Raw genomic sequence first — 27,453 nt, 5'->3', positions numbered from 1 at the left:
GTGTTAGGGTTGGGGACAGTGTGTTAGGGTTGGGGACAGTGTGTTAGGGTTGGGGACAGTGTGTTAGGGTTGGGGACAGTGTGTTACGGTTGGGGACAGTGTGTTAGGGTTGGGGACAGTGTGTTAGGTTTGGGGACAGTGTGTTAGGGTTGGGGACAGTGTGTTAGGGTTGGGGACAGTGTGTTAGGGTTAGGGACAGTGTGTTGTGGTTGGGGACAGTGTGTTAGGGTTGGGGACAGTGTGTTAGGGTTGGGGACAGTGTGTTAGGGTTGGGGACAGTGTGTTAGGGACAGTGTGTTAGGGTTGGGGACAGTGTGTGAGCACAGAATTAAATGTTTGTGGTGTGTAATGATACAAGTGTGTCAAAGCATAAGTGTATTTTTTTAAATATAATGTAGGGTCTTTTTGGAGTGAAATGAAGAGAATATCCAATCAACTATCAGGCAGCTTTCCTGTCAGACATATCTCTTCCTGTCTGTCATTCATAGAGAGACCACGGGTCTTCACACACAGCACACACACATACACACAATAGACAGCACACACACATGCACACACACACAAATACACAGCACACACACATACACGCAATACACAGCACACACACATACACGCAATACACAACACACACATATACACACAATACACAACACGTACACACACACAGACACAGAAACAGGAAACCGCAAACACACAGCACACACACACACACCCAGCATGCACACACACCCAGCACACAGACACAGACACACACCCAGCACACACCCAGCACACACCCAGACAGTTGGGTATATCTTCAGCCAGCTATAGTGTTTGTGTTAGACTCTGGACCAGCTGCAGATTGAAGTCTAAGGAGGAGCAACACGGTAAATCTCTATTATAAATGACCTGGTAATATGGTAGAAACATTAATCTCTGTTGTAAATGACCTGGTAATATGGTAGAAACATCAGTCTCTATTATAAATGACCTGGTAATATGGTAGAAACATCAGTCTCTATTATAAATGACCTGGTAATATGGTAGAAACATCAGTCTCTATTATAAATGACCTGGTAATATGGTAGAAACATCAGTCTCTATTATAAATAACCTGGTAATATGGTAGAAACATCAGTCTCTATTATAAATGACCTGGTAATATGGTAGAAACATCAGTCTCTATTATAAATGACCTGGTAATATGGTAGAAACATCAGTCTCTATTATAAATGACCTGGTAATATGGTAGAAACATCAGTCTCTATTATAAATGACCTGGTAATATGGTAGAAACATCAGTCTCTATTATAAATGACCTGGTAATATGGTAGAAACATATCAACATGAAGTGTGTCCCAAATGTCCACCTATTCCCTATATATTGACTGTAAATATACTGTACAATCGTGACCAAATGTTTTTTGAGAATGAAACAAATATTAATATCCACAAAGTTTGCTGCTTCAGTGTCTTTAGATATTTTTGTCAGATGTTACTATGGAATACTGAAGTATAATTACAAGCATTTCATAAGTGTCAAAGGCTTTTATTGACAATTACATGAAGTTCATGCAAAGAGTCAATATTTGCAGTGTTGACCGTCTTTTTCAAGACCTCTGCAATCCACCCTGGCATGCTGTCAATTAACTTCTGGGCCACACCCTGACTGATGGCAGCCCATTCTTGAATAATCAATGCTTGGAATTTGTCCGAATTTGTGGGTTTTTGTTTGCCCACCCTCCTCTTGAGGATTGACCAACGTTCTCAATGGGATTAAGGTCTGGAGAGTTTCCTGGTCAAGGACCCAAAATATCGATGTTTTGTTCCCCGAGCCACTTAGTTTTCACTTATGCCTTATCACTTTTGCCTTATGGCAAATTATTCCATCATGCTGGAAAAGGCACTGTTCATCACCAAACTGTTCTTGGATGGTTGGGAGAAGTTGCTCTCGGAGGATGTGTTGGTACCATCCTCCAAAAGTCTTCTCCTCACTGTGCGTGCAGATGCACTTACACCTGCCTACTGCCATTCCTGAGCAAGCTCTGTCCTGGGGGTGCCCCAATCCCGCAGCTGAATCAACTTTAGGAGACGATCCTGGTGCTTGCTGGACTTTCTTGGGCACCCTGAAGCCTTCTTCACAACAATTGAACCACTCTCCTTGAAGTTCTTGATGATCCGATAACTGGTTCATTTAGGTGCAATCTTACTGGCAGCAATATCCTTGCCTGTGAGGCCCTTTTTGTGCAAAGCAATGATGACGGCACGTGTTTCCTTCCAGGTAACCATGATTGACAGAGGAAGAAAAATGATTCCAAACACCACCCTCCTTTTGAAGTTTCCAGTCTGTTATTCAAACTCAATCAGCATAACAGAGTGATCTCCAGCCTTGTCCTCGTCAACACTCACACCTGTGTTAACGAGAGAATCACTGACATGATGTCAGCTGGTCCTTTTGTGGCAGGGATGAAATGCAGTGGAAATGTTTTTTGGGGATTCAGTTAGTTTGCATGGCAAAGAGGGACTTTGCAATTCATCTGATCACTCTTCATAACATTCTGGAGTATATGCAAATTGCCATCATACAAACTGAGGCAGCAGATTTTGTGAAAATTAATATTTGTGTCATTCTCAAAACCTTTGGCCACGACTGTATAGCCACTATGGGTCCCGGTAGGGAACTACATATGGGTGCCATAATGATTCTCTCACCTGTTTCTCCTCTAGGTTTTTCAGTCCGTCAGCATGGCACTCGTCTTCCTCCTCCTCTTCCTCCCCCTCTCTCACCACTCCAATGCCATGACTGGTTGCCATAGTGACCGTGACAAAGACCACCGCCCCCGGGTCAACTGCACGGCAACCAACCTTAGTGACGTTCCCGCCAGCATCGACACGACAACCAAGGTACTGCTATACTTCTCTATAACAACAAAACAAAATTCATCTAAACTCACCTAAACTCAATAGTTATTCTGGCTTTAACCAAGATTTCAGAAGTTGTCTGGACCACTGAATAGGTTCTCAGTCCAATGATTGTAAAAGAAAGTTCAGGACAATACTCTACTCTCCTCTTTACTCTACAAGTAGAGTAGAATGGAAGCTAAGATTTAAAGTTAGTTTTTTCTACATGTAAGAGGTAGGATATACGTAGCTGTTTATGGTTTTTCTCAGATCAGTCTTGAGAGCTTGAGTGACCACCAGAGCCCAACACATTTAACCTACTACTTAGTAGTAGTGGCACCTTTCCTAACAGTAGGGGGTGAAAGGTTCAGAATAACCCACTGTATACAGCCCCTCATAGTGTCTGGTTAATAGCATAGCTCCCCACCTGGTAAACAGCCCTAAGACAGGTTAGGCCCCCTACCCCAAGACCGTGGTAATGACAAGACAGTTTTGCTTGAAAATAATGAAAATACATTGTCAGTTTTAGGCAACAACACAACAAGCACAATTTCACAGTTCACAGAATAGCCTACTGTAACCTACTTCATGTGTAGCCTAACTTGAAGACAACCAATGAAACATAGCAACCCAACCTAGTAGTCTTACAGCATTTATATATATTATATCATCCCAATAACAAGCAAAAATAATGTTCATGTAGTCTGTATGAGAGCTGTCAGGGACTCAAATAAAACAAATAGTCTGCGACGTGTTTTGAAGTAGTCTGCGACGTGTTTTGAAGTAGTCTGCGACCTTTGAATGACTAATTAGGCCTAAATGTCCATTATTAACAGTGTCCCTTCTCATCTGTGCCCTGCTATGTAATGTCAAACAACTGAAAAGGTCTACAACTTCAGATGTCTTCTTCTTTCAGGAAGGAATCAGCATGTCCAATTACTTCACTGGAAACGTTTATAACTAAAACACTTAAATTCACAGCTCTCTTTTGATGTTGGTAACAATTATTTGATGTCCATCACTCTGGCAGAAGACAGCTGGCACCACTCTGGGCTGGTAGCTAAATCAAATCAAATCAAATGTTATTGGTCACATACACATGTCAGATCTGTTCTGTCCTAGCAAGCTTGGTAGCCTGAACTTAGCAGTCAGTCCTTAAATAAAGGAGAAATAAATAAATATAAATTAAATATCAAGTAAAATATATCTGTATATCTATATACATGGTTAGCAGATGTTAATGTGAGTGTAGCGAAATGCTTGTGCTTCTAGTTCCCACCATGCAGTAATATCTAACCTGTTTTCTAACTATTTCACAGCTACCTATTACACACAAGTGTAAAGGAATGAATAAGAATATGTACATATAAATATATGGATGAGCGATGTCCGAACGGCATAGGCAAGATGCAGTAGATAGTATAGAGTACAGTATATACATATGAGATGAGTAATGTAGGATATGGAAACATTATATAAAGTGTCATTGTTTAAAGTGACTAGTGATACATTTATTAAATCCAATTTTTAATGATTAAAGTGGCTAGAGATTTGAGTCAGTATGTTGGCAGCAGCCACTCAATGTTAGTGGTGGCTGTTTAACAGTCTGATGGCCTTGAGATAGAAGCTGTTTTTCAGTCTCTCGGTCCCAGCTTTGATGCACCTGTACTGACCTCGCCTTCTGGATGATATCTGAGTGAACAGGCAGTGGCTCGGGTGGTTGTTGTCCTTGATGATCTTTTTGGCCTTCCTGTGACATTGGGTGGTGTAGGTGTCCTGGGAGGGCAGGTAGTTTGCCCCCGGTGATGCATTGTGCAGACCTCACTACCCTCTGGAGAGCCTTACGGTTGTGGGTGGAGCAGTTGCCATACCAGGCGGTGATACAGCCCGACAGGATTCTCTCGATTGTGCATCTGTAAAAGTGAGTGTTGTGTGAGTGTTTTTGGAGACAAGCCAAATTTCTTCAGCCTCCTGAGGTTGAAGAGGCGCTGTTGCGCCTTCTTCACCACGCTGTCTGTGTGGGTGGACCATTTCAGTTTGTCCGTGATGTGTACGCCGAGGAACTTAAAACTTTCCACCTTCTCCGCTACTGTCCTCCTTCTCCACTACTGTACCGTCAATATGGATAGGGGAGTGCTCCCTCTGCTGTTTCCTAAAGTCCATGATCATCTCCTTTGCTTTGTTGACATTGAGTGTGAGGTTATTTTCCTGACACCACACTCCGAGGGCCCTCACCTCTTCCCTGTAGGCCGTCTCGTCGCTGTTGGTAATCAAGCCTACCACTGTAATGTCATCTGCAAACTTGATGATTGAGTTGGAGGCGTGCATGCACTCAGTCATGGGTGAACAGGGAGTACAGGAGAGGGCTGAGAACGCACCCTTTTGGGGTCCCGGTGTTGAGGATCAGCAGGGTGGAGATGTTGTTTCCTACCCTCACCACCTGGGGGCGGCCCGTCAGGAAGTCCAGGACCCAGTTGCACAGGGCGGAGTCGAGACCCAGGGTCTCGAGCTTAACGACGAGTTTGGAGGGTACTATGGTGTTAAATGCTGAGCTGTCGGCTTTCTCCAATGATACTCCGACATAAATTACTTTCTGAATTTGGCTCCTCTCTACTTGTTATCTTTCACTAACTATCTCCTCCTTTTGCATCACACTCACTTGCGCCTCCTCTTTCCAGAACCTCTCCTCCTCTTTCCAGAATCTCTTTCCAGAACCTCTCCTTCCTTTTTCCAGAACCTCTCCTCCTTTTTCCAGAACCTCTCCTTCCTTTTTCCAGAACCTCTCCTCCTTTTTCCAGAATCTCTCCCCTCTTTCCAGAACCTCTCCATCCTCTTTCCAGGCTGCAACATCACCTGGCTCATAGAAACTCATGTAAACTCAGCAAAAAAAGACACCTTTTCAGGACCCTGTCTATCAAAGATAAATCGTATTATTCCAAAGAACTTCACAATCTTCATTGTAAAGGGGTTAAACACTGTTTCCCAAGCTTGTTCAATGAACCCTAAGCAATTAATGAACATGCACCTGTGGAATGGTCGTTAAGACACTAACAGCTTACAGACGGTAGGCAATTAAAGGTCACAGTTATGAAAACTTAGGACACTAAAAAGGCCTTTCTACTGACTTTGAAAAACACCAAAAGAAAGATGCCCAGGGTCCCTGCTCATCTGCGTGAACATGCCTTAGGCATCTTCCAGACTCACATTAAGCATCTCCAATCCAAAATTAAATCTAGAATCGGTTCCCTATTTCGCAACAAAGCATCCTTCACTCATGCTGCCAAACATACCCTCGTAAAACTGACCATCCTACCGATCCTCGATTTGGGTGATGTCATCTATAAAATATCCTCCAACACTGTACTCAACAAATTGGATGCAGTCTATCACAGTGCCATCCGTTTTGTCACCAAAGCCCCGTTAAATTACCCACCACTGCGACCTGTACGCTCTCGTTGGCTGGCCATCGCTTCATACTCGTTGCCAAACCCACTGGCTCCAGGTCATCTACAAGTCTCTGCTAGGTAAAGCCCCGCCTTATCTCAGCTCACTGGGCACCATAGCAGCACCCACCCGTAGCACTCCAGCAGGTATACCTCACTGGTCACCCAAAACCAGTTCCTCCTTTGGCTGCATTTCCTTCCAGTTCTCTAATGACTGGAACGAACTGCATAAATCACTGAAGCTGAAGTCCCATATCTCCCTCACTAACTTTAACCTTTCTAGCGCAGGGGTTCCCTCGACAACATTCCGCTGAAAAGGCAGCGCGTGAAATTCAAAAATATTCTTTAGAAATATGTAACTCTCACACATTAACAAGTCCAATACAGCAAATGAAAGATAAACATCTTGTTAATCTACCTATCGTGTCCGATTTCGAAAATGCTTTACAGCTAAAGCACAACATATGATTATGTTAGATCACCGCCAAGTCGAAAAAACACAGCCATTTTTCCAGCCAAATATAGGAGTCACAAAAAAGCAGAAATATAGATAAAATGAGTCACTAACCTTTGATGATGTTCAGATGTTCAGATAGGCTGAGAGAGGCTGGACTGAGGGCATCACAGACATCACTGTCAACAATGTCGCCTATGGGCACAAACCCACCGTCGCTGGACCAGACAGGACTGGCAAAAAGTGCTCTTCACTGCCAAGTCGCGGTCTTGTCTCACCAGGGGTGATGGTCAGAATCACATTTATCGTCAAAGGAATGAGCGTTACACCGAGGCCTGTACTCTGGAGCGGGATCGATTTGGAGGTGGAGGGTCCGTCATGGTCTGGGACGGTGTATCACAGCATCATCAGACTGAGCTTGTTGTCATTGCAGGCAATCTCAATACTGTGCGTTACAGGGAAGACCTCCTCCTCCCTCATGTGGTACCCTTCCTGCAGGCTCATCCTGACATGACCCTCCAGCATGACAATGCCACTAGCCATACTGCTCGTTCTGTGCGTGATTTCCTGCAAGACAGGAATGTCAGTGTTATGCCATGGTCAGCGAAGAGCCTGGATCTCAATCCCATTGAGCATGTCTGGTACCTGTTGGATCGGAGGGTGAGGGCTAGGGCCATTCCCTCCAGAAATTTCTGGGAACTTGCAGGTGCCTTGGTGGAAGAGTGGGGTAACATCTCACAGCAAGAACTGGCAAATCTGGTGCAGTCCATGAGGAGGAGATGCACTGCAGTACTTAATGCAGCACCAGATACTGACTGTTACTTTTGATTTTGACCAACCCCCTTTCTTCAGGGACACATTATTCCATTGGTGTTAGTCACATGTCTGTGGAACTTGTTCAGTTAATGTCTCAGTTGTTGAATCTTGTCATGTGCACACAAATATTTACACATGTTAAGTTTGCTGAAAATAAACGCAGAGGACAGTGAAGACGTTTCTTTTTTTGCTGAGTTTAGATATACGTAGTTCGTTACAGACAGATAGAGTTTAGTAGTCTTGGAAAGTCCCTGAACAGATTATGGTGATATTATTTATCAAAGTGCAGCTGCTACTTAAACCTTTGGATTCCATCTACCATAGCCCTTTGTTTTGTTACAGGTGACATGTTTGATACTCATTACTGCATCCTGTATCAAAAGGTTGGACTTCGCTAAAGACCCGTAGATCGCTACTTGACTCCCTTTTTGTTCACACAAGACCCCACTTCATAAACGTCCATCTTATCTAACTTTGCTGTTGAAGTATAGACACCTGAATTGCCTAACCCGTTCACAGGATTGGTGAACTCTTGAGGTTCCTAGGGTCTCCACCGAGCTATGTAATTCTGTTTTTAGTTTTAATGCAACGTAATGCTGGAACAAAAATTCTAAATAAATGTCATCTTGATGTTCTGGTGCCGTTCAGCCAGTATAAAGTATTGATTGGGGACCATGTAACTGATGTTCGTTCTGGTGCCGTTGGGGCGGTATAAAGTATTGTTCGGGATCTATGTAACTGATGTTCTGGTGCCGTTCAGACAGTATAAAGTATTGATCGGGGACTATGTAAATAATGTTCTGGTGCCGTTGGGGCGGTATAAAGTATTGATCGGGGTCTATGTAACTGATGTTCTGGTGCCGTTGGGGCGGTATAAAGTATTGATCGGGGACTATGTAACTGATGTTCTGGTGCCGTTGGGGCAGTATAAAGTATTGATCGGGGACTATGTAAATAATGTTCCGGTGCCGTTCAGCCAGTATAAAGTATTGATCGGGGACCATGTAACTGATGTTCTGTTGCCGTTCAGCCAGTATAAAGTATTGATTGGGGATTATTATTTGTGGAGGAATGTAACTGATTTTCTGGGTGATTTGTGGTGTTTTATTTGTGCTTCCCTTGACTATGTTTCTGTATCTTAACATGTATATATTTTTTGGGGGTATAATGTGTATACTGTATACTTTTGGGGGTATAATGTGTATATTTGTAACAATGCCGGCGGAGAAGAAGGCTGCCGTTTTATTGTCCCCAACTAATTGTTTTTTTTCTGTTGTTTGTAACTTTTTGAAAATGATTTTGTACATAATGTTGCCGCTACCGTATCTTATAACCAAAATAACTTCTGTCCATCAGGACTGCGATTACTCACTGTCAGAATCCTTTTTTCCTGTAACGAGTCTGACGAGCCCGACGCGAATGATATACTGCTTTCTCGGGAACAGGCTCAGATTCCCGTGATTTGGGTGAAGTGGAGGTGGAGAAAATTGGGCCAGAAGGCGAGCTGCCTTCTGAGAATTCGTAGATGATTGAGTAAACCCCCACTTCCTTCCATTCTGCAAGCAAACGTTCAGTGTTTGGAGAATTAAATCGATGACCTACACAGAAGATTAAACTACCAATGGGACATTCAAAACTATAATATCTTACACATCATGGAGTTGTGGCTGAACGACGACACTGTCAACATACAGCTGTCTGGTTATAAGCTGCACCGGCAGGATAGAACAGCGGCATCTGGTAAGACAAGGGGCGGTGGACTATGTATTTTTGTAAATAACAGCTGGTGTATGATATCTAAGGAAGTCTTGAGCTATTGCTCACCTGAGGTAGAGTATCTCATGATAACCTGTAGACCACACTATCTACCTAGAGAGTTTTCATCTGTATTTTTCGTAGCTGTTTTACATACCATCACAGACTGAGGCTGGCACTAAGACAGCATTGAATGAGCTGTATTCCACCATAAGCAAACATTCACCCAGAGGCGGCACTCCAAGTAGCCGGACTCTTTAAAGCAGGGAAACTTAAATCCGTTTTTCCAAACGGATTTACCACAACCCGATGCTGGCACCAAGGCCGCACTCAATGAGCTGCATAAGGCCATAAGCAAACAGGGGACTTTAAGGGAAACCTTAAATCCATTTGACCTCATTTCTACTAGCATGTTAAATGTGCAACCAGAGGGAAAAAAACTCCACCTTTACTCCACACACAGAGACGCATACAAAGCTCTCCCTAGCCCTCCATTTGGCAAATCTGACCATAATTCTATCCTCCTCATTCCTGCTTACTTGCACAAATTAAACAGAGGAAGCAGTTGCTAAGTGGTCAGATGAAGCAGATGCTAAGATACAGGACTGTTTTGCTAGCACAGACTAGAATATGTTCCGGGATTCCTCCGATGGCATTAAGGAGTACATCACTTCAGTCATTGGCTTCATCAAGAAGTGTATCGATGACATCATCCCCACAGTGAGCGTACGTACATACCCCAACCAGAAGCCATGGATTACAGGCAACATCCCCACTGAGCTAAAGGCTAGAGCTTCCGTTTTCAAGGAGTGGAACTCTAACCCGGAAGCTTATAAGAAATCCAGCTATGAACTCTGACAAACCATCAAATAGGCAAAGCATCAATACAGGACTAAGATTGAATCATACTACACCAGCTCGTCAGATGTGTCAGGGCTTGCAAATCCATATCCACATTACAGACAAGAAAGGGAAGAACAGCTGAGAGCTGCCCACTGACACGAGCCTACCAGACAAGCTAAACTACTTCTCTGCTCGCATCGAGGTAAATAACACTAAAACATGCATGAGAGCACCAGCTGTTCCGGAAGACTGTGTGATCACGCTCTCCGCAGCTGATGTGAGTAGGACTTATAAACAGGTCAACATTCACAAGGCCGCAGGGCCAGACGGATTACCAGGACCTGTACTGCGAGCATGCGCTGACCATCTGGCAAGTGTCTTCACTGACATTTTCAACCTCTCCCTGTTCGAGTCTGTAATACTAACATGTTTTAAGCAGACCACCATAGTGGCTGTGCTCAATAACACTAAGGTAACCTGCCTAAATGATTACCGACCAGTAGCACTCACATCTGTAGCCATGAAGTGCTTTGAAAGTCTGGTCATGGACCACATCAACACCATCATCCCAGAAATACTTAATACACTCTAATTTGCATACCGACCCAACAGATCCACAGATGACGCAATCTCTACTGCACTCCACACTGCTCTTTCCCACCTGGACAAAAGGAACCCCAATGTGAGAATGCTATTCATCAACTACAGCTCAGCGTTCAACCCCATAGTGACCACATAGTGACCTCAAAGCTCATCAATAAGCTAAGGACCCTAAGACTAACTGGATCCTGGACTTCCTGGTGGGCAGCCTCCAGGTGGTAAGGGTAGGTAACAACACATCTGATACGTTGATCCTCAACACAGGGGCCCCTCAGGGGTCCGTGCTCAGACCCCTCCTGCACTCCCTGTTCACTCATGACTGCACGGCCAGGCATGACTGCACAGCCAACACCATCATTAAGTTTGCCGATGACACAACAGTGGTAGGCCTGATCACAGACAATGAAGAGACAGCCTATAGGGAGGAGGTCAGAGACCTGGCCATGTGGTGCCAGGACAACACTGTCTCCTTCAACATGATCAAGACAAAGGAGATGATTGTGGAGTACAAGAAAAAGAGGACCGAGCATGCCCCCATTCTCATCGACAGGGCAGCAGTGGAGCAGGTTGAGAGCTTCAAGTTCCTTGGTGTCCACATCACCAACAAACTATTATGGTCCGAGGAAACAGTGTGCACTGCACCCGGACCGCCACAGGAGTCGCTGGTGTGCGATGAGACAAGGATATCCCTACTGGCCAAACCCTCCCTAACCCAGACGACCAATTGTGCGTTGCCCCACGGACCTCCCGGTCACGGCCGGCTATGACAGAGCCTGGGCGCGAGCCCAGAGTCTCTGGTGGCACAGCTGGCGCTGCAGTACAGTGCCCTTAACCACTGTGCCACCCGGGAGGCCCCTATAGCCTCCACATTGACTCTGTACCGTAACACCCTGTATAGATCCTCCACATTGTTATTTTACTTCTGCTCTTCAATTAATTGTTACTTTTATTTCTTATTCTTATGTCTTTTTTTAAACTGCGTTGTTTGTTAGGGGCTCGTAACTAAGCATTTCACTGTAAGGTCTACTACAACTCTTGTATTCAGCGCATGTGACTAATAAAATTTGATTTGGTATATATTATACTGTATATACAGGGCATATTTATATTGTATATACAGGGTATTTGTATTGTATGTACAGGGTGTATTTGTGTTGTATATACAGGGTGTATTTGTACTGTATATACAGGGCATATTTATATTGTATATACAGGGTGTGTTTATATTGTATATACAGGGTGTGTTTATATTGTATATACAGGGTGTGTTTATATTGTATATACAGGGTGTGTTTATATTGTATATACAGGGTGTATTTGTGTTGTATATACAGGGCATATTTATATTATATACTATACTATACTACATTATCATTTCTCATCTACTATACTACATTATCATCATATCCACTCTACTCTACTATACTATACTACATTATCATCGTCTCTCCTGTGTTCTAGGTGCTGATCTTCACCCAGAACCAGTTCTCCAGTCTAACCTGGTCCTCCTATAGTCACTTCCCAGAGCTCTATGAGATAGATCTGAGCCACAACGCAGTTCCAGAGGTTCCCCTGTCCCCCGGCCCGATTCTCCCCACTCTAGGGGTTCTACGCCTGGTAGGGAACCGCATTAGAACCCTGCCCCCTCACTCCTTCAGGGCCACGCCGGGCCTGCTAGAACTCTATCTGGACCAGAACATTCTGGAGACACTAGACGACCTGTCCTTCTCTGGGCTCAGGCTGCTACAGGTCAGTACGCCATTTAATTAGTTGATTTCTTTATTGGTTAATTGTTTGGTTACCTGATTAGCTAGTTAGTTAGCTAGTCAGTACATGTTTTAGTTAGCTAGTCAGTTAGTTAGCTAATCAGTTAGTTAGTTAGCTAGTCTTTAAGGTAGCTAGCTAGTTAGTTACCTAGTCAGTTAGTTATCTAGTTAGCTAGCCATTTAGTTATCTAGTTAGTTAGTTAGTTAGTTAGTTAGTTAGCTAGTCAGTTATCTAGTCAGTTAGTTAGTTACCTAGCTAGTTAGTCAGTCAGTTAGTTAGTTAGCTAGTCAGTAAGTTAGCTAGTTAGTTAGCTTGTCAGTCAGTTAGTTATTTAGCTAGTCAGTTAGTCAGTTGGTTTGTTAGTAAGTTAGCTAGTTAGTTAGCTAGTGTTAGAAATTAGATATGTAGACGGGCGAGTCGGTCAAGGATCGATTCAGACAAGGTGGTAAATTGTATGACAAGCGACAGTTTATTCAGAGTGAAGATATCTAGAACAGCGTAATTACGGCTCCTCCGCTGGTTCGTACGGAACTGCAGGCAAAGAGACCGTTACAATCAATACACTACTTATATATAGAACAGAAAGTAGGTTGATTCTGGAAGATCGGATCTTTGGATTGGTTCAGCTGGGGTGTAGTCTGTAGTCTTCCGCCATTGGCTCAGTTGTCTGTCCGTCATCGTAGAATCCTCTTCGGGCACACAATGTTCAGCTACAAAGGAGATTATGTGTGTGTGCGCTGGTTTTGGCAATTAGTGTAATGCGGGAGCTATCCTGTAGGGGACCCCACAGGCTTTACTTTGAGTCGTAGCCCTGTATTAACAATAGTTTGGTCACCTGTATAAGAAATAGCATTTCTCTACAAAACCCTCTCTTCACGTCTCACCAGAGACGTGACACAACTTAACTAGATCCAGACACAAAGAGAAACTTCTCCCAAGGGGACTATGAAATAAGGCACGGTATTAAACAGAAATAGATATATATGTATTACTATCATGTTCTCCATTCAATCCCACTATGTACTAAGTTGGCTACCAGCCACCTAGGAACTTACAACCCTCATTTAACAGAGCGGAGAACAACAGCTCAAAATAAAAGTAAAATGCTTGTCTACATTCCCTCTCTTCACATCTCCAAAGAGATGTGACTTAAACTATGCAAGTCAGGCGGAATGATCCACTTGCATAACACATACATACATCCCCATCAGGCAACAGCAGATATATGTAAACCTAATAGGCACTCTCCTCCTCATCCTCGAATTCAAGTTGGTCTTTATCCAGCAGAGGAAACATCTGGGAAGGGGAGGAAGGGTCAATGGCTCTAGAGATAACCCTAGTGGTAAGGGAACGGATGCATGGAATGTAACAGCATCCACAGAGAACTAAAATGGCAGCGAACACCGAAATGGATACCAAAATGGAGGACACCAGGGTTTTATATTTACCAAACGCACTCATCCAGGAGTCCCACATTGAGGTATCAATCCCTGAATGAGATTTCATTTTACCATTAAGCGTCCGCAGACCTTCCAGAGCTATGGTCAAGCTACCATCCGAGGCTGTGTTATTAGGGATGAAAGTACAACACTGGTCACCAAACATAGAGCAAACTCCGCCCTTCTCAGAGAGTAACATATCAATGGCAATACGATTCTGGAATGTCATAAGAGAAGTTGCAGCCAGGCTCTCATGCTCTATACCGTTATCTCGCACCTGGCTCCTGTTATCTAACAAAAGACCGCTTGTTCTCGCAACCCCACACTCTGAATGTGCCCTCCCTTCTGTATATATATATTTTTTTTTCAGCATGAGAAAGTCCCCTGGCCCTGACACTCTTATCAATGTTTCAAGTCAGCTATTGTTGCATACCACTTACATACATCAACACAAGCCAACAGCAGATAATATTCAATCATATATATGGTAATGGCTATAATGTAAAACACAGGATCCAATAATCCCTCCCCCCCCAGGGTGTGAACAAAAATTCAGCAATGAATCATATAACAGTCACAACGTTTAAAATACCTTCATGTCAAAAGAGAACAACAGCTCATTCAAAAACAGAACAAAAGAAAATGGTGTGAAATTTAAGTCCCCCTTTGACACCCACAAGGGTGTCACTTAGCAAAAACAGGATAACACTTTGTTTATTGACATGTAAGATACAGGATAAAACTTTGGTCATGGAAAACAGAGTAAAGCAGAGCAAAGCATTATTATAAACCATCTGGTCCTCATCTACTCCTATCCTGCACCAGTTGGGCTTCATGCCACCCAGGGACTCGAAACCTTCACAACAGGGAGAACAAACATACTGGAAAGAAAACCTATCATAAAAATGTATAACAAGGAACTGTGGTGGTGTAAGATTTATTCTACTACCTCACCCACAGCATACCATGGGTCATCCTCAGTCAGTCTCATCCTCCCCTGAAAGCATGCTTCAGTATCAGCATCTCCAACTGGAGCATCAAGCAAAGGCATCATCATGCCTGAAGCCTTCACCGCATCTGTAAAAGACTTCTTGAAACATGGTATGATGGAAGCATCACAACACATCAATAACAAAAATACAAGAATTAGGGTCAGAAATCCAGTAACCACCATACTAGTGTACTTACCAAAACAGGCTCCCACCCAAGAGAACAGGCCAGACTCCTCCACCCCCGCCATGGTCCTCATCTCAGCAGATAATATATCAAGTGCATCAAGCCCACTAAGGGCCTTAGATATACTACCATCTGGACTGGTGTTATTAGGAATATACGTGCAACATTGTTCACCGAACATCTTGCAGACGCCCCCCTGACTGGCAAGAAGCATATCCAAAGCAAGTCTATTCTGTCTGGCAACCCTAGATGTGGCCTCAAACTGTTCAGACATACTAGTGAGTGCATCACGGGGGTAATTAACAAAACGCTGTTGATCATAGTAGATGTAATGAATCCATGCAGTCTGCCTTGCATCCACTATGGCTGGACCTATAATCCATCATTCCTACCCAAGACCTGAAACTCATGAGGAACCCCCACTGGCACTCCCAACAGGTTAGTGTGTATGTCAACTACATCCTCTGTCCATGGAGCACTACGTCTATGTCTCCCATGGAATGGAATGTTTTCAGGTCCCCTGGGTACAGAACCCAACAGCTGTTCAGCAGTAACATCAACAATGGTCAGTGGAATTATCAAACTGGTCAGAGCACACGTACCTTGCCAGTCTCCTCTAAGAATGGGTCTCAGCACTCTTTTGGGTCCACAGATCCACCACACATCAGCCAGACCACTAGTTTGGTTTAGGCCTGTAACTGGCCAAGTGGAATTAATGGCTATGTTACTACTGCAATCAGCTTCAGGCAATCTCTCATAATCAATGCCATTACCTGTACCCGTGATGCAACTGTAATTGCCCCCATATGCCTCAACACCCCAAGGGGCCCGATGAGGAGGTACTGTAGGAGACACAAGGCTCAAAGAGGAACAGAGAGTTGAATTGGGCTGAACCTGGTAAAAACCTCTCAGAATACACAACCACCCCTCTCCTTCTCCTATAGCAAATGGGTGTGTAGCCAGAACAGGTCTAGCATGACCAATGTTTCATGTAACTCATGCAGTCCTTTCTTTTCAGGGTCTTAGCTGTATACCTCATATAAGACAGCCACAAATTGTCCCTACCATCAAAACCAGTCTCAGTGCCTAATTGATCAATAGCTGAATAGTCTCTAACATTAATTACCTGAATGGGATTTTTAACACAGTGGTGGCAGGTTCGGTCCAGGGGTGGTAGAGGAGTGTGTCTGGCCCTGGTTCGTCTGGGACCTCTGGTTTTGGCAGCACCTTAATAGAAAACCCCCCCATCGTGTCTGTCCCGGTCCTTTGTAGTCCGAGGGTGTAAGTGTCTGCATCAGAGAGCTTAATAGTTTTGATGGTTAGTAGGATTTCATCACCTTTACAAAGTTCAACAGTGCTCCCAGGTTTTCCCCTATGCTATAAGGATACCCTCTTCTCCAATCCCAGAACTGTCCCAAGTCGGTTATCATGTAATCCCCATACGGACACCCTCCCAATTTAATATAATTTCATTTATAATTTTCGTCCACTTGTTCTGTAGACATACATTCAGCACTCCACGGGTCAGAACCTGGAATCCGCTGGTACATCACCATCTATTTCCATCGATTTCTCCAGAGTCCTGGAAATAAGGCCTCATACACAGGGAATTAGACAACAGCCCCATATAACTAAAACAGTCACACAGTTGAATGTAGCCCATAATACAGTGATCATAATATTTTCCCCATTTTCTGAACATACTATCAAACCCAATTAATCAGAGAAGTATCCACCCCAGAGTTTTCTGTCAACCCGTGAGCCAGGGTGGTCAAACCAGCTGAGGCTTCGGGCACTGATTCGTCCAGAGCTGTGTTATTTGGGATGTCACCCACGATAAGACAGCTCAGACAAACAGCTTCCATGTGAAGCCCCACCCTTTCCCCGAGAACACATCACTTAGCAAGAGCCAGACACACCTTCACTTCTATGAACAAAAACAGGGGTGACAGGACAGGGAGGGTTACTTCATTCGAGAGATGGCCCCCGCGGAATTCTGTTAATTCCAGTTCTCCTCTCGAACACTGTTTATTGTTCGACAGTGTAAATGTGTCTTACCCTCCCGCCGTGCGATATGAATCCGGGTAGCTCTTTCAGCTAGCTGTCACCAGGAGACCTTGGTATGGTCCCCCCCAACAAGCCTCTGGGACTGGATTGAGTGACTTCACCTGTAGTTCACCTATAATGCATAAAATGCTGGACATACAGGCTTGGTTAACAAACAGTTTCTCATATGTTTTATCTGATTATATCTTTACCTTCTATGCCCATTTGTTTAGCTACATTTTTTTTTAAATGATTAGTTTCTTATCCAATAGGCCCCATCCTATCCTAGACCACAATTTACCTATCCCTCTTTTGATACCTGGCTCTGCCCAGGTAACAACCTTACCTACTCTAAATAATGACTTAGGTAAGATTAGTATATTATCCTTCTGTTCTGACATTATCATGTAGGAGCGCCCCTTTAATTTTCCACATGTCCAATTCTCCCTTTTGTCTCCACTCAGTGACTGTTATCTACACATTCTGTTATCTTGCTCATCCTGGCTCCCTTCTAAAACTTCTCCTCTCTGCTCTCCAACCTTCAAGGTCTCTGCAGTGCAGGGGAGGGCTCTTCTGTCTGCCTTTTCCCATGTTTTCCACATTTTAACTAAATGTCTCACTGTCTGGCTTTATCTAAACTCATGGATTTTTTATTTTTAGAAAAACATGTCTATTGTGGCAATTTCTAAAGTCTTTATATAGGTTAAGTAAACCCCACTGTAATTAAGTTACCTTAAAAAAAAAAAAATTAATTTCAAAAAACTTTTTAAATCTTTTTATTTATGTTTTAGACAGTATTACCCATGACCACAAATTCATTATTCAAATGGCACCCCCTTGTGGCTGATCAGACCACCCGAGAGAGCCATGAAAGCAGGTCACAGGTTACACCATCCCCCTACATTCGTGTTCCATACCATATTAGACATATTAAAGAACCCTTTATCCTTAAAATAAAATAAAAATCACTTGTGTAATTAAAACTCATAAAATAAAAACTCATAAAAGTTCCATATGTGAGCGTGCCTCTTTAAAATACCATGTCTCTGGGAACATGGAAATCCCCTTAACCCAAACATGTACTACATAAACAAAACCTAATAATTATGATAATCCCCTCAAACTAAAATAATTTGTCTTGATGTTTCATGTCTTATTCGTGTTTCTCCGAATTGTCTCCCCAAATCTACAAAAAGAATTTCACGTTAATAGAGTTGAACACTTTTTCCAACAGTCATGCACACCCCCTCAATATTCTATGATATAACTCTCCTCAGCAAGCCTGCGACTTTTTCAACATTCTCACCGGTACCAGCTCCAACTGAAATACCTAATGTACCACACTCGCTTGGTCCCCGACCTCATTCATACCGATATTAGTCCCCGACTGAATATCAAGCATATTTCATGCACACGATTTGAGTCTCACAAATCTTCATTTACGCCAGAGCACATCTAAAACATTGTTTGAACATTCACTCAATTTATCATTCAGTAGACATATGCATTTACAAACACACGAATAAACCGGGGCCAGATATGCCCAGTCTAGTCCAGGGATAACCCCTGTCTCTAGGAGGCCTATTAGCCGATGCTGATGGGAGTCTGGTCCACATCGTCACCCGCTAATCGGGTTGTATTGGAGCCGAATTCGAGACGCTCAAGTCGACCCTGACCTCTGTCAGTGTTCTATTGGGAATCGAAGCTGGTGCACAATGAGTCAAGTGGTGCCAAGGCGCCCCTGATTTACCTTTGACCTGGACCGAGTGTGAAGTAACCTCCTTCACTTCGTACGGTCCAGTCCACCTGGGATCCTGCCACTTTCTCTTGTGGACCTTGATCCTTACCCAGTCTCCGACCTTTACCCTTGGTTGCTCTGGATCTCCCGTCAGCTCCCCCTCATGGACTTTGTGTATCTGTTTGGAAAGAGCTGCGGACAGTTCCGTCAATTTTCTTACATAGTCAGTCATACCTATTTGGTGTACATCAAGAGGGGGCATATGACCTCCCTCTCTTGGTGGACCTGGCATTACTCTTCCTGTCATTATTTCGTGGGGTGAGAGATGAGTCCCTGCCCCAGGTGATGACCTCATGGCCATCAACGCCAGTGGCAGGGCCTCCACCCATGTCAGTTTTGTACCAGCACACACTTTGGCTATCTTACACTTCAGAGACTAATATCGCTCCTTGGTTCCCCTCTATGTTCTCTGTACACACTGGATGTGCAGGAGGTGGGGGTTCCCCTCCCCTCTGACTTCAAGCTGCTCCCGTTGCCCCCTGCTCCATCTATGAATGGATTCCTCGTGTGGCCACTGGGGCGGAGCTGTTCTCGCATAGATTGAGGGGCATGCATGTCAGATGGCCCTGGTGTGCACCCCCTGGTGTGGAGTAACCCTGTGGGCCAGGCTTTAATTCTTCACACTCCAGGTGGCCCCCTTTGATCAACGTATCCCCTTGGAGTACTCCTTTTACAAGGAACACAGGGGCCTGTGTTGACGCGGGCCCGGCCCTTTTCCCGTTTCCGGTTTTTTATTCAGTTGTGCTCTTAGCGCCTCTTCGATGGCCCAAGTTCCTATCTTCAGTTCCACTTCTGCCCTTTCTCTCTGTTTAGTCCCTTTTTCTTATATACGTGATTTTTTGTTCTTTTCTACTTCCTTGTCTCTGGCCTCCTGCAACGTCCCTCTCAACTCACATTCCCTCGTTTTCAGCTGGGCCCCTGTTGGCGGCCCCCCTCCTAGATAACCTGCTTGTGTCCATCTTAACTTCAATCCCTCCCAAACTTTCTTTATAGGCTTCCATCGTTCCTTTCCCCCTGATCTATATTCTATTTTTTGTTCTAGGGACTCATTAAACCTCAGCTTTGGAGTATTGGGGGTCGCCATTGTGAATTTGCTTTAAACGTAATTTAATTTAATTCAATCGGAATTTAATCGTAGTTTTAATCGAAATTCTCTCCTTCTATCTCACCACCAACAATCTTAATGGAAACAATTACAACCACATTGCATTTTAACAAACAGTTACAAATAGACAAAACAAGACAAAACAAGACAAAACAACACGTTACACATGTCCGACCCCTATCGGTGAATCTCTATCAGACTGGCCGTACCGGAACACGGGATAAAATTACAATTTATCCCCTTCGGCGCCAGATTTAATGAATAGTAATTAGCTATCCCCTACTGATCTCTATTCCCGACCCCTATCGGAACTATCACACATGTCCGACCCCTATCGGAACTATCACACATGTCCGACCCCTATCGGTGAATCTCTATCAGACTGGCCGTACCGGGACACGGGATAAAATTACAATTTATCCCCTTCGGCGCCAGATTTAATGAATAGTAATTAGCTATCCCCTACTGATCTCTATTCCCGACCCCTATCGGAACTATCACACATGTCCGACCCCTATCGGAACTATCACACATGTCCGACCCCTATCGGTGAATCTCTATCAGACTGGCCGTACCGGGACACGGGATAAAATTACAATTTATCCCCTTCGGCGCCAGATTTAATGAATAGTAATTAGCTATCCCCTACTGATCTCTATTCCCGACCCCTATCGGAACTATCCAGGACAAAACAGTGATCACTCATCATTGAAAGCTAGCAGACTGTGCTGACCGGGTCACGGGTCCCAAAATTACAATTTGTCCCCTCGGCGCCAGATTTAATGAATAGTAATTAGCTATCCCCTTACTGATATCTCATCAATGATTTAAATCACACCGGCCGTCGCCGGTTCGTTACTACATATGTTCACTACACTGTTCTTTCGACTCGTCAGCAAATTATAAATTTACACAAGAATTCATACTTACTCGGAAAAAAAAAAAACTGATCAAAATTTGGACAGACTATACGACAATATGCAAAGTTTGATTTAACAGGCTTTGCCTACCTTTTTTATGGTGCACCTTGAGATCAGTTTTCCGAGTTGAGCAGAATTGTTGTCCTCCCCCGAAAGTCTTCACCCGTCCTCCGTGAACCGTCCTTTCACCAACTCGCCCTCTCACACCCAAATCAACCCACTTCGACTGGATCGTTAGTAAACTATCCTCTGCCTACCAAGTTCTGTTAGAAATTAGATATGTAGACGGGCGAGTCGGTCAAGGATCGATTCAGACAAGGTGGTAAATTGTATGACAAGCGACAGTTTATTCAGAGTGAAGATATCTAGAACAGCGTAATTACGGCTCCTCCGCTGGTTCGTACGGAACTGCAGGCAAAGAGACCGTTACAATCAATACACTACTTATATATAGAACAGAAAGTAGGTTGATTCTGGAAGATCGGATCTTTGGATTGGTTCAGCTGGGGTGTAGTCTGTAGTCTTCTGCCATTGGCTCAGTTGTCTGTCCGTCATCGTAGAATCCTCTTCGGGCACACAATGTTCAGCTACAAAGGAGATTATGTGTGTGTGCGCTGGTTTTGGCAATTAGTGTAATGCGGGAGCTATCCTGTAGGGGACCCCACAGGCTTTACTTTGAGTCGTAGCCCTGTATTAACAATAGTTTGGTCACCTGTATAAGAAATAGCATTTCTCTACACTAGCTAGTGAGTCAGTTAGTCAGTTAGCTAGTCAGTTAGTTATTTAGCTAGTTAGCTAGTCAGTCAGCTAGTTGGTTAGCTAGTCAGTCAATTAACACCCATGTTGTTTGTTCTAGATCCTGGAACTTTCTCAGAACCGTATCTCTGTTCTGCCCCCTCTGATGTTTCGCTCCCTCCCGGCCATCGAAACCTTGGTTCTAGAGCAGAACCACATCAGAACCATGCCTGACCAGTGGTTCTCTGCCAAACCTGAAGTTCCCTACACCTACCTGTCGCAGAACCCCTGGGCCTGCTTCTGTAAGGTACATTCTCTAGTCTAGAACACTGTGAGGTATGTTCTCTAGTCTAGAACCCTGTAAGGTATGTTCTCTAGTCTATAACCCTGTATGGTATGTTCTCTAGTCTAGAACCCTGTGAGGTATGTTCTCTAGTCTAGAACCCTGTAAGGTATGTTCTCTAGTCTAGAACCCTGTAAGGTATGTTCTCTAGTCAAGAACCCTGTGGGGTAAGTTCTCTAGTCTAGAACCCTTAAAATACATGATCTAGTCTAGAAACCCTGTAAGGTATGCTCTCTAGTCTAGAGCCCTGTAAAATACATTATCTAGTCTAGTCTAGAAACCCATATTACATTTTTTATTTATTTTTATTTCACCTTTATTTAACCAGGTAGGCTAGTTGAGAACAAGTTCTCATTTACAACAGTGACCTGGCCAAGATAAAGCAAAGCAGTGCGAAACAAACAACAACACATAACATATATTATGTTCTCTAGTCTAGAACCCTGTAAGGTACGTTCTATAGTCTAGAACCCTGTAAGGTATGTTCCCTTGTCAAGAAGCTTGTAATGTACGTTCACTAGTCTAAAACCCTGTAAAGTTCATTCTCTAGTCTAGAACCCTATAAGGTATGATCTCTGTTCTAGTCTAGAACCCTGTAAGGTATGTTTGTAAGTCTAGTCTAGAACACTGTAAGGTATGTTCTGTAGTCAAGAACCCTGTGCGGTACAATCTCTAATCTAGAACACTGTAAGGCATGTTCACTAGTCTAGAACCCTGTAAGGTATGTTCGTTAGTCTAGTCTAGAACTCTGTAAGGTATGTTCTCTAGTCTAGAACCCTGTAAGGTATGTTCTATAGCCTAGTCTAGAGCCCTGTAAGGTATGTTCTTTAGCCTAGTCTAGAGCCCTGTAAGGTATGTTCTCTAGGATAGTCTAGAACTTTGTAAGGTATGTTCTCTAGTGTAGAACCATGTAAGGTAAGTTCCATAGTGTAGAACCATGTAAGGTAAATTCTCTAATCTAGAACCCTGTGTCATGTCTTTGGCTATGCCGGATTACGTGATATGACATGCTGTTCTATAAAATAATTTCTCTGTAATTAATATTACCTGATTAAGCTACTCAGGTAAATAATTAACTAGAAAGTCGGGGCAAAACGAAAGAATGTTTATAGAGCTGTTATCTTCCGAATAAACTTTTAAAGACCTGGTATTCTTTTACATCAATAGCAGTCAATATTTAATTGTCACCTTATTTAGTCTCATCTGAAAGTTGTAAATTCTTGGTTGTCTTCTCGAACCCTGGCTAACAAGTTGAATCAGCAATACAAATTTGGTTTAATTATTTATTTACTAAATACCTAAATAATCACACAGAATGGATCATGCATTGATTACAAATTATGTCATAAAGAAAATGTCCCTGGTGGACGGAGCCGACATGACGGCTGGTTACACAAAGGAAAGGGGGTTGGGTTTGAGTGAAAAAGCGGGAAGACCTCAGTCAGAACAAAAAGGGAGAAGCTATGCTATCGTAAATACAGTATCTTTTGCATTCTAAATTTCCGCCCATTTGAAAACGGAAAATGCAATAAATATTTAATCTGAGCTGGGCTTTGATCGGTTGTTCGTAGATGGGAAGCCGGGTTGTCCAGCATGGATCTCTGGTCCTCTGAAGACTGTCTAGTGGTGAACTGGAGCGTGGTAGAATGGATACTCTGTCTGTCCTCTCCTAGCCCACGTTTAGAGGGCGGAGGGGGGAGCATTTCTTTAGTGAATAAGAGTTTAAAGTTCATACCAAGTTGCCATACTTTAAGCTCATGCTATATTCTGTCTGGTACAGTCAAAATTCTTCCTTTCGGCGTGTTGACCGTCATCTTCACGTTGAAATTCGATGCTGATTTCGTTAGGTTATCTGAGCCCTTTTAACGTAGGACCATCGCCCTAACGTACTCGGGAACAGGTTTATTCTGAGCCCTTTTAACGTAGGACCATCGCCCTAACGTACTCGGGAACAGGTTTATTCTGTGCCCTTTTAACGTAGGACCATCGCCCTAACGTACTCGGGAACAGGTTTATTCTGAGCCCTTTTAATGTAGGACCGTTGCCCTAACGTCCTCGGAACAGAACGTTACATTTTCATCAAGGGGTTTATATAGGATTGGGAGAGAGGGCTGTGTGTCATAGTTCAAATCAAATCAAATCAAATCAAATTTTATTTGTCACATACACATGGTTAGCAGATGTTAATGCGAGTGTAGCGAAATGCTTGTGCTTCTAGTTCCGACAATGCAGTAATAACGAGCAAGTAATCTAACTAACAATTCCAAAAAAAACTACTGTCATACACAGTGTAAGGGGATAAAGAATATGTACATAAGGATATATGAATGAGTGATGGTACAGAGCAGCATAGGCAAGATACAGTAGATGATATCGAGTACAGTATATACATATGAGATAAGTATGTAAACCAAGTGGCATAGTTAAAGTGGCTAGTGATACATGTATTACATAAGGATGCAGTCGATGATATAGAGTACAGTATCAACGTATGCATATGAGATGAACAATGTAGGGTAAGTAACATTATATAAGGTAGCATTGTTTAAAGTGGCTAGTGATATATTTACATCATTTCCCATCGATTCCCAAGTTTACAACCCATGTCTGTTCACTTGGGCCTCTGAGTGAGCAGAGTGGTGTTCTTCTGACAAACCGTTCTCTTATTAAGAAGCTAAAAATTACATTTAATCTTTTCACAAATAGTTTCATATTTAAACATTTAAATTGCATAACAATTCCATGTGAATCTGATAACTAGAAAGTGTAGACTTTCCAAGATACATTTTATGTCGTCCTATCAACAGTAACCATGTCTTAGACGCCAACTGAACTGACATCATATTCATTAAGTCCCAACGCATATTTTCAACTGGTTGGATTACTGAAATATGGTTCCGTTTTCCCATCTTTTGATGTCACCAGACTCTCTATGTTAACCAAGGGATTTTCAATAGTTACATCATTAGAGTAGAGAGAGAGAGAAAGGGGAAAGTTATTTGTGGGGGTCATAAATCAAATCAAATCAAATTTTATTTGTCACATACACATGGTTAGCAGATGTTAATGCGAGTGTAGTGAAATGCTTGTGCTTCTAGTTCCGACAATGCACTAATAACCAACAAGTAATCTAACTAACAATTCCAAAACTACTGTCTTATACACAGTGTAAGGGGATAAAGAATATGTACATAAGGATATATGAATGAGTGATGGTACAGAGCAGCATAGGCAAGATACAGTAGATGGTATCGAGTACAGTATATACATATGAGATGAGTATGTAAACAAAGTGGCATAGTTAAAGTGGCTAGTGATACATGTATTACATAAGGATGCAGTCGATGATATAGAGTACAGTATATATGTATGCATATGAGATGAATAATGTAGGGTAAGTAACATTATATAAGGTAGCATTGTTTAAAGTGGCTAGTGATATATTTACATCATTTCCCATCAATTCCCATTATTAAAGTGGCTGGAGTTGAGTCAGTGTCAGTGTCAGTGTGTTGGCAGCAGCCACTCAATGTTAGTGGTGGCTGTTTAACAGTCTGATGGCCTTGAGATAGAAGCTGTTTTTCAGTCTCTCGGTCCCAGCTTTGATGCACCTATACTGACCTCGCCTTCTGGATGATAGCGGGGTGAACAGGCAGTGGCTCGGGTGGTTGATGTCCTTGATGATCTTTATGGCCTTCCTGTAACATCGGGTGGTGTAGGTGTCCTGGAGGGCAGGTAGTTTGCCCCCGGTGATGCGTTGTGCAGACCTCACTACCCTCTGGAGAGCCTTACGGTTGAGGGCGGAGCAGTTGCCGTACCAGGCGGTGATACAGCCCGCCAGGATGCTCTCGATTGTGCATCTGTAGAAGTTTGTGAGTGCTTTTGGTGACAAGCCGAATTTCTTCAGCATCCTGAGGTTGAAGAGGCGCTGCTGCGCCTTCTTCACGATGCTGTCTGTGTGAGTGGACCAATTCAGTTTGTCTGTGATGTGTATGCCGAGGAATAAACCTCCCCCCTCAGACCAACATCATGACAACTGTAAGGAATGTTATCTATTCTAGTCTAGAACCCTGTAAGGAATGTTATCTATTTTAGTCTAAAACCCTGTAAGCAATGTTATCTAGTCTAGGCTAGAACCCTGTAAGGTACATTATCTAGTCTAGAACCATGTAAGTTCTCTAGTCTAGAGCCCTGTAAGAAATGTTGTCTAGTCTAGAACCCTGCATGTAATGTTATCTAGTCTAGTCTATTACTCTGTACGGTACGTTATCTAGTCTAGAACCCTGTAAGGTGTGTTCTCTATTCTAGTCTAGAACCCTGTAAGTAATGTTATCTAGTCTATTCTAGAACCCTGTAAGGTATGTTCTCTATTCTATTCCAGAACCATGTAAGGTACGTTCTCTAGGTGTGTTTAAATAAAGTTGTATTGTTTTTGAAGGTGGGTTACCTGAAGAAACACCTGGATGATCAGGGCTTCAATGTGTATACGAGGGATGGAATAATCATCACTCCGGACGAAGAGAGTGTTACCTGTGCCACACCTCCCTCCCTGGCCGGCCGACCAATCGTGGGGCTGGAGGATGAGGAGTACTGCTCACCTGGTGCCAAACCTGATGGCCCCCCTGGAGACTCTGAACCTCAACCTACCCCTACACTACCCCCCACCACCACTATGCCACCAACCACAGGAGCCACAACCACAGTTCCTACTACCTTTCCCACCACTACTACTCCTGCTACCACTACTACTGTGGTACCCACTACTCCTGCTACCACTACTACTACTGTGGTACCCACTACTCCTGCTACTACTACTGCTACTGTGGTACCCACTACTCCTGCTACCACTACTACTCCTACTACCACTACTACTCCTACTACCACTACTACTGCTACTACTACTGTGGTACCCACTACTACCACCACAGCTACCCTGAAACCCACCACCCCTCCTCTACACCCTACCGACCCCACCCACCTGCCCCTCCTGCTGAATGAGTCAGTCACATGGTCTTGGTGGGAGATAGTGACCATCCTGGTGGAGTGGGAGGAGAGCAGGGTGGGGACAGAGGAGGGGAGGGTCCGGGGAGGGAACAGCTGGGAGCATCATGGTCTCTATAGAGGATCTTCCAGACTCTCACCACACCCCACCATGACCACAACCGTCACACCTAGAGCCCCGTCTCAACCACCTAGGACCCCAACTCAACCACCTAGGACCCTACCTTGGACCCCAACTCAACCCCCTAGAACCCCAACTCAACCCCCTAGAACCCCAACTCAACCACCTAGGACCCCAACTCAACCCCCACTACCTAGAACCCAGACCCTGA

At 43.6% G+C, this 27,453-nt stretch overlaps 1 protein-coding gene across 1 annotated transcript; it reads left to right on the top strand.

The window, feature by feature from the left end:
* The first annotated feature begins 745 nt into the window (after window positions 1–745).
* Window positions 746–27,453, top strand: LOC112214916 (platelet glycoprotein Ib alpha chain). The gene is made up of 6 exons (XM_042297835.1): window positions 746–866; window positions 2,707–2,883; window positions 12,253–12,540; window positions 21,899–22,084; window positions 26,559–26,960; window positions 27,298–27,453. The coding sequence occupies exons 2-6, from the start codon at window positions 2,725–2,727 to the stop codon at window positions 27,451–27,453; spliced, it is 1,191 nt and encodes a 396-aa protein (XP_042153769.1). The 5' UTR covers window positions 746–866; window positions 2,707–2,724.

This window comes from Oncorhynchus tshawytscha, linkage group LG15 (genome assembly GCF_018296145.1).
Source record: "Oncorhynchus tshawytscha isolate Ot180627B linkage group LG15, Otsh_v2.0, whole genome shotgun sequence".
In the NCBI taxonomy this organism is placed as follows: Eukaryota; Metazoa; Chordata; class Actinopteri; order Salmoniformes; family Salmonidae; genus Oncorhynchus; species Oncorhynchus tshawytscha.
The sequence above is the reverse complement of the archived record's forward strand: the minus strand, read 5'-3'. Positions and strand labels throughout refer to the sequence as shown.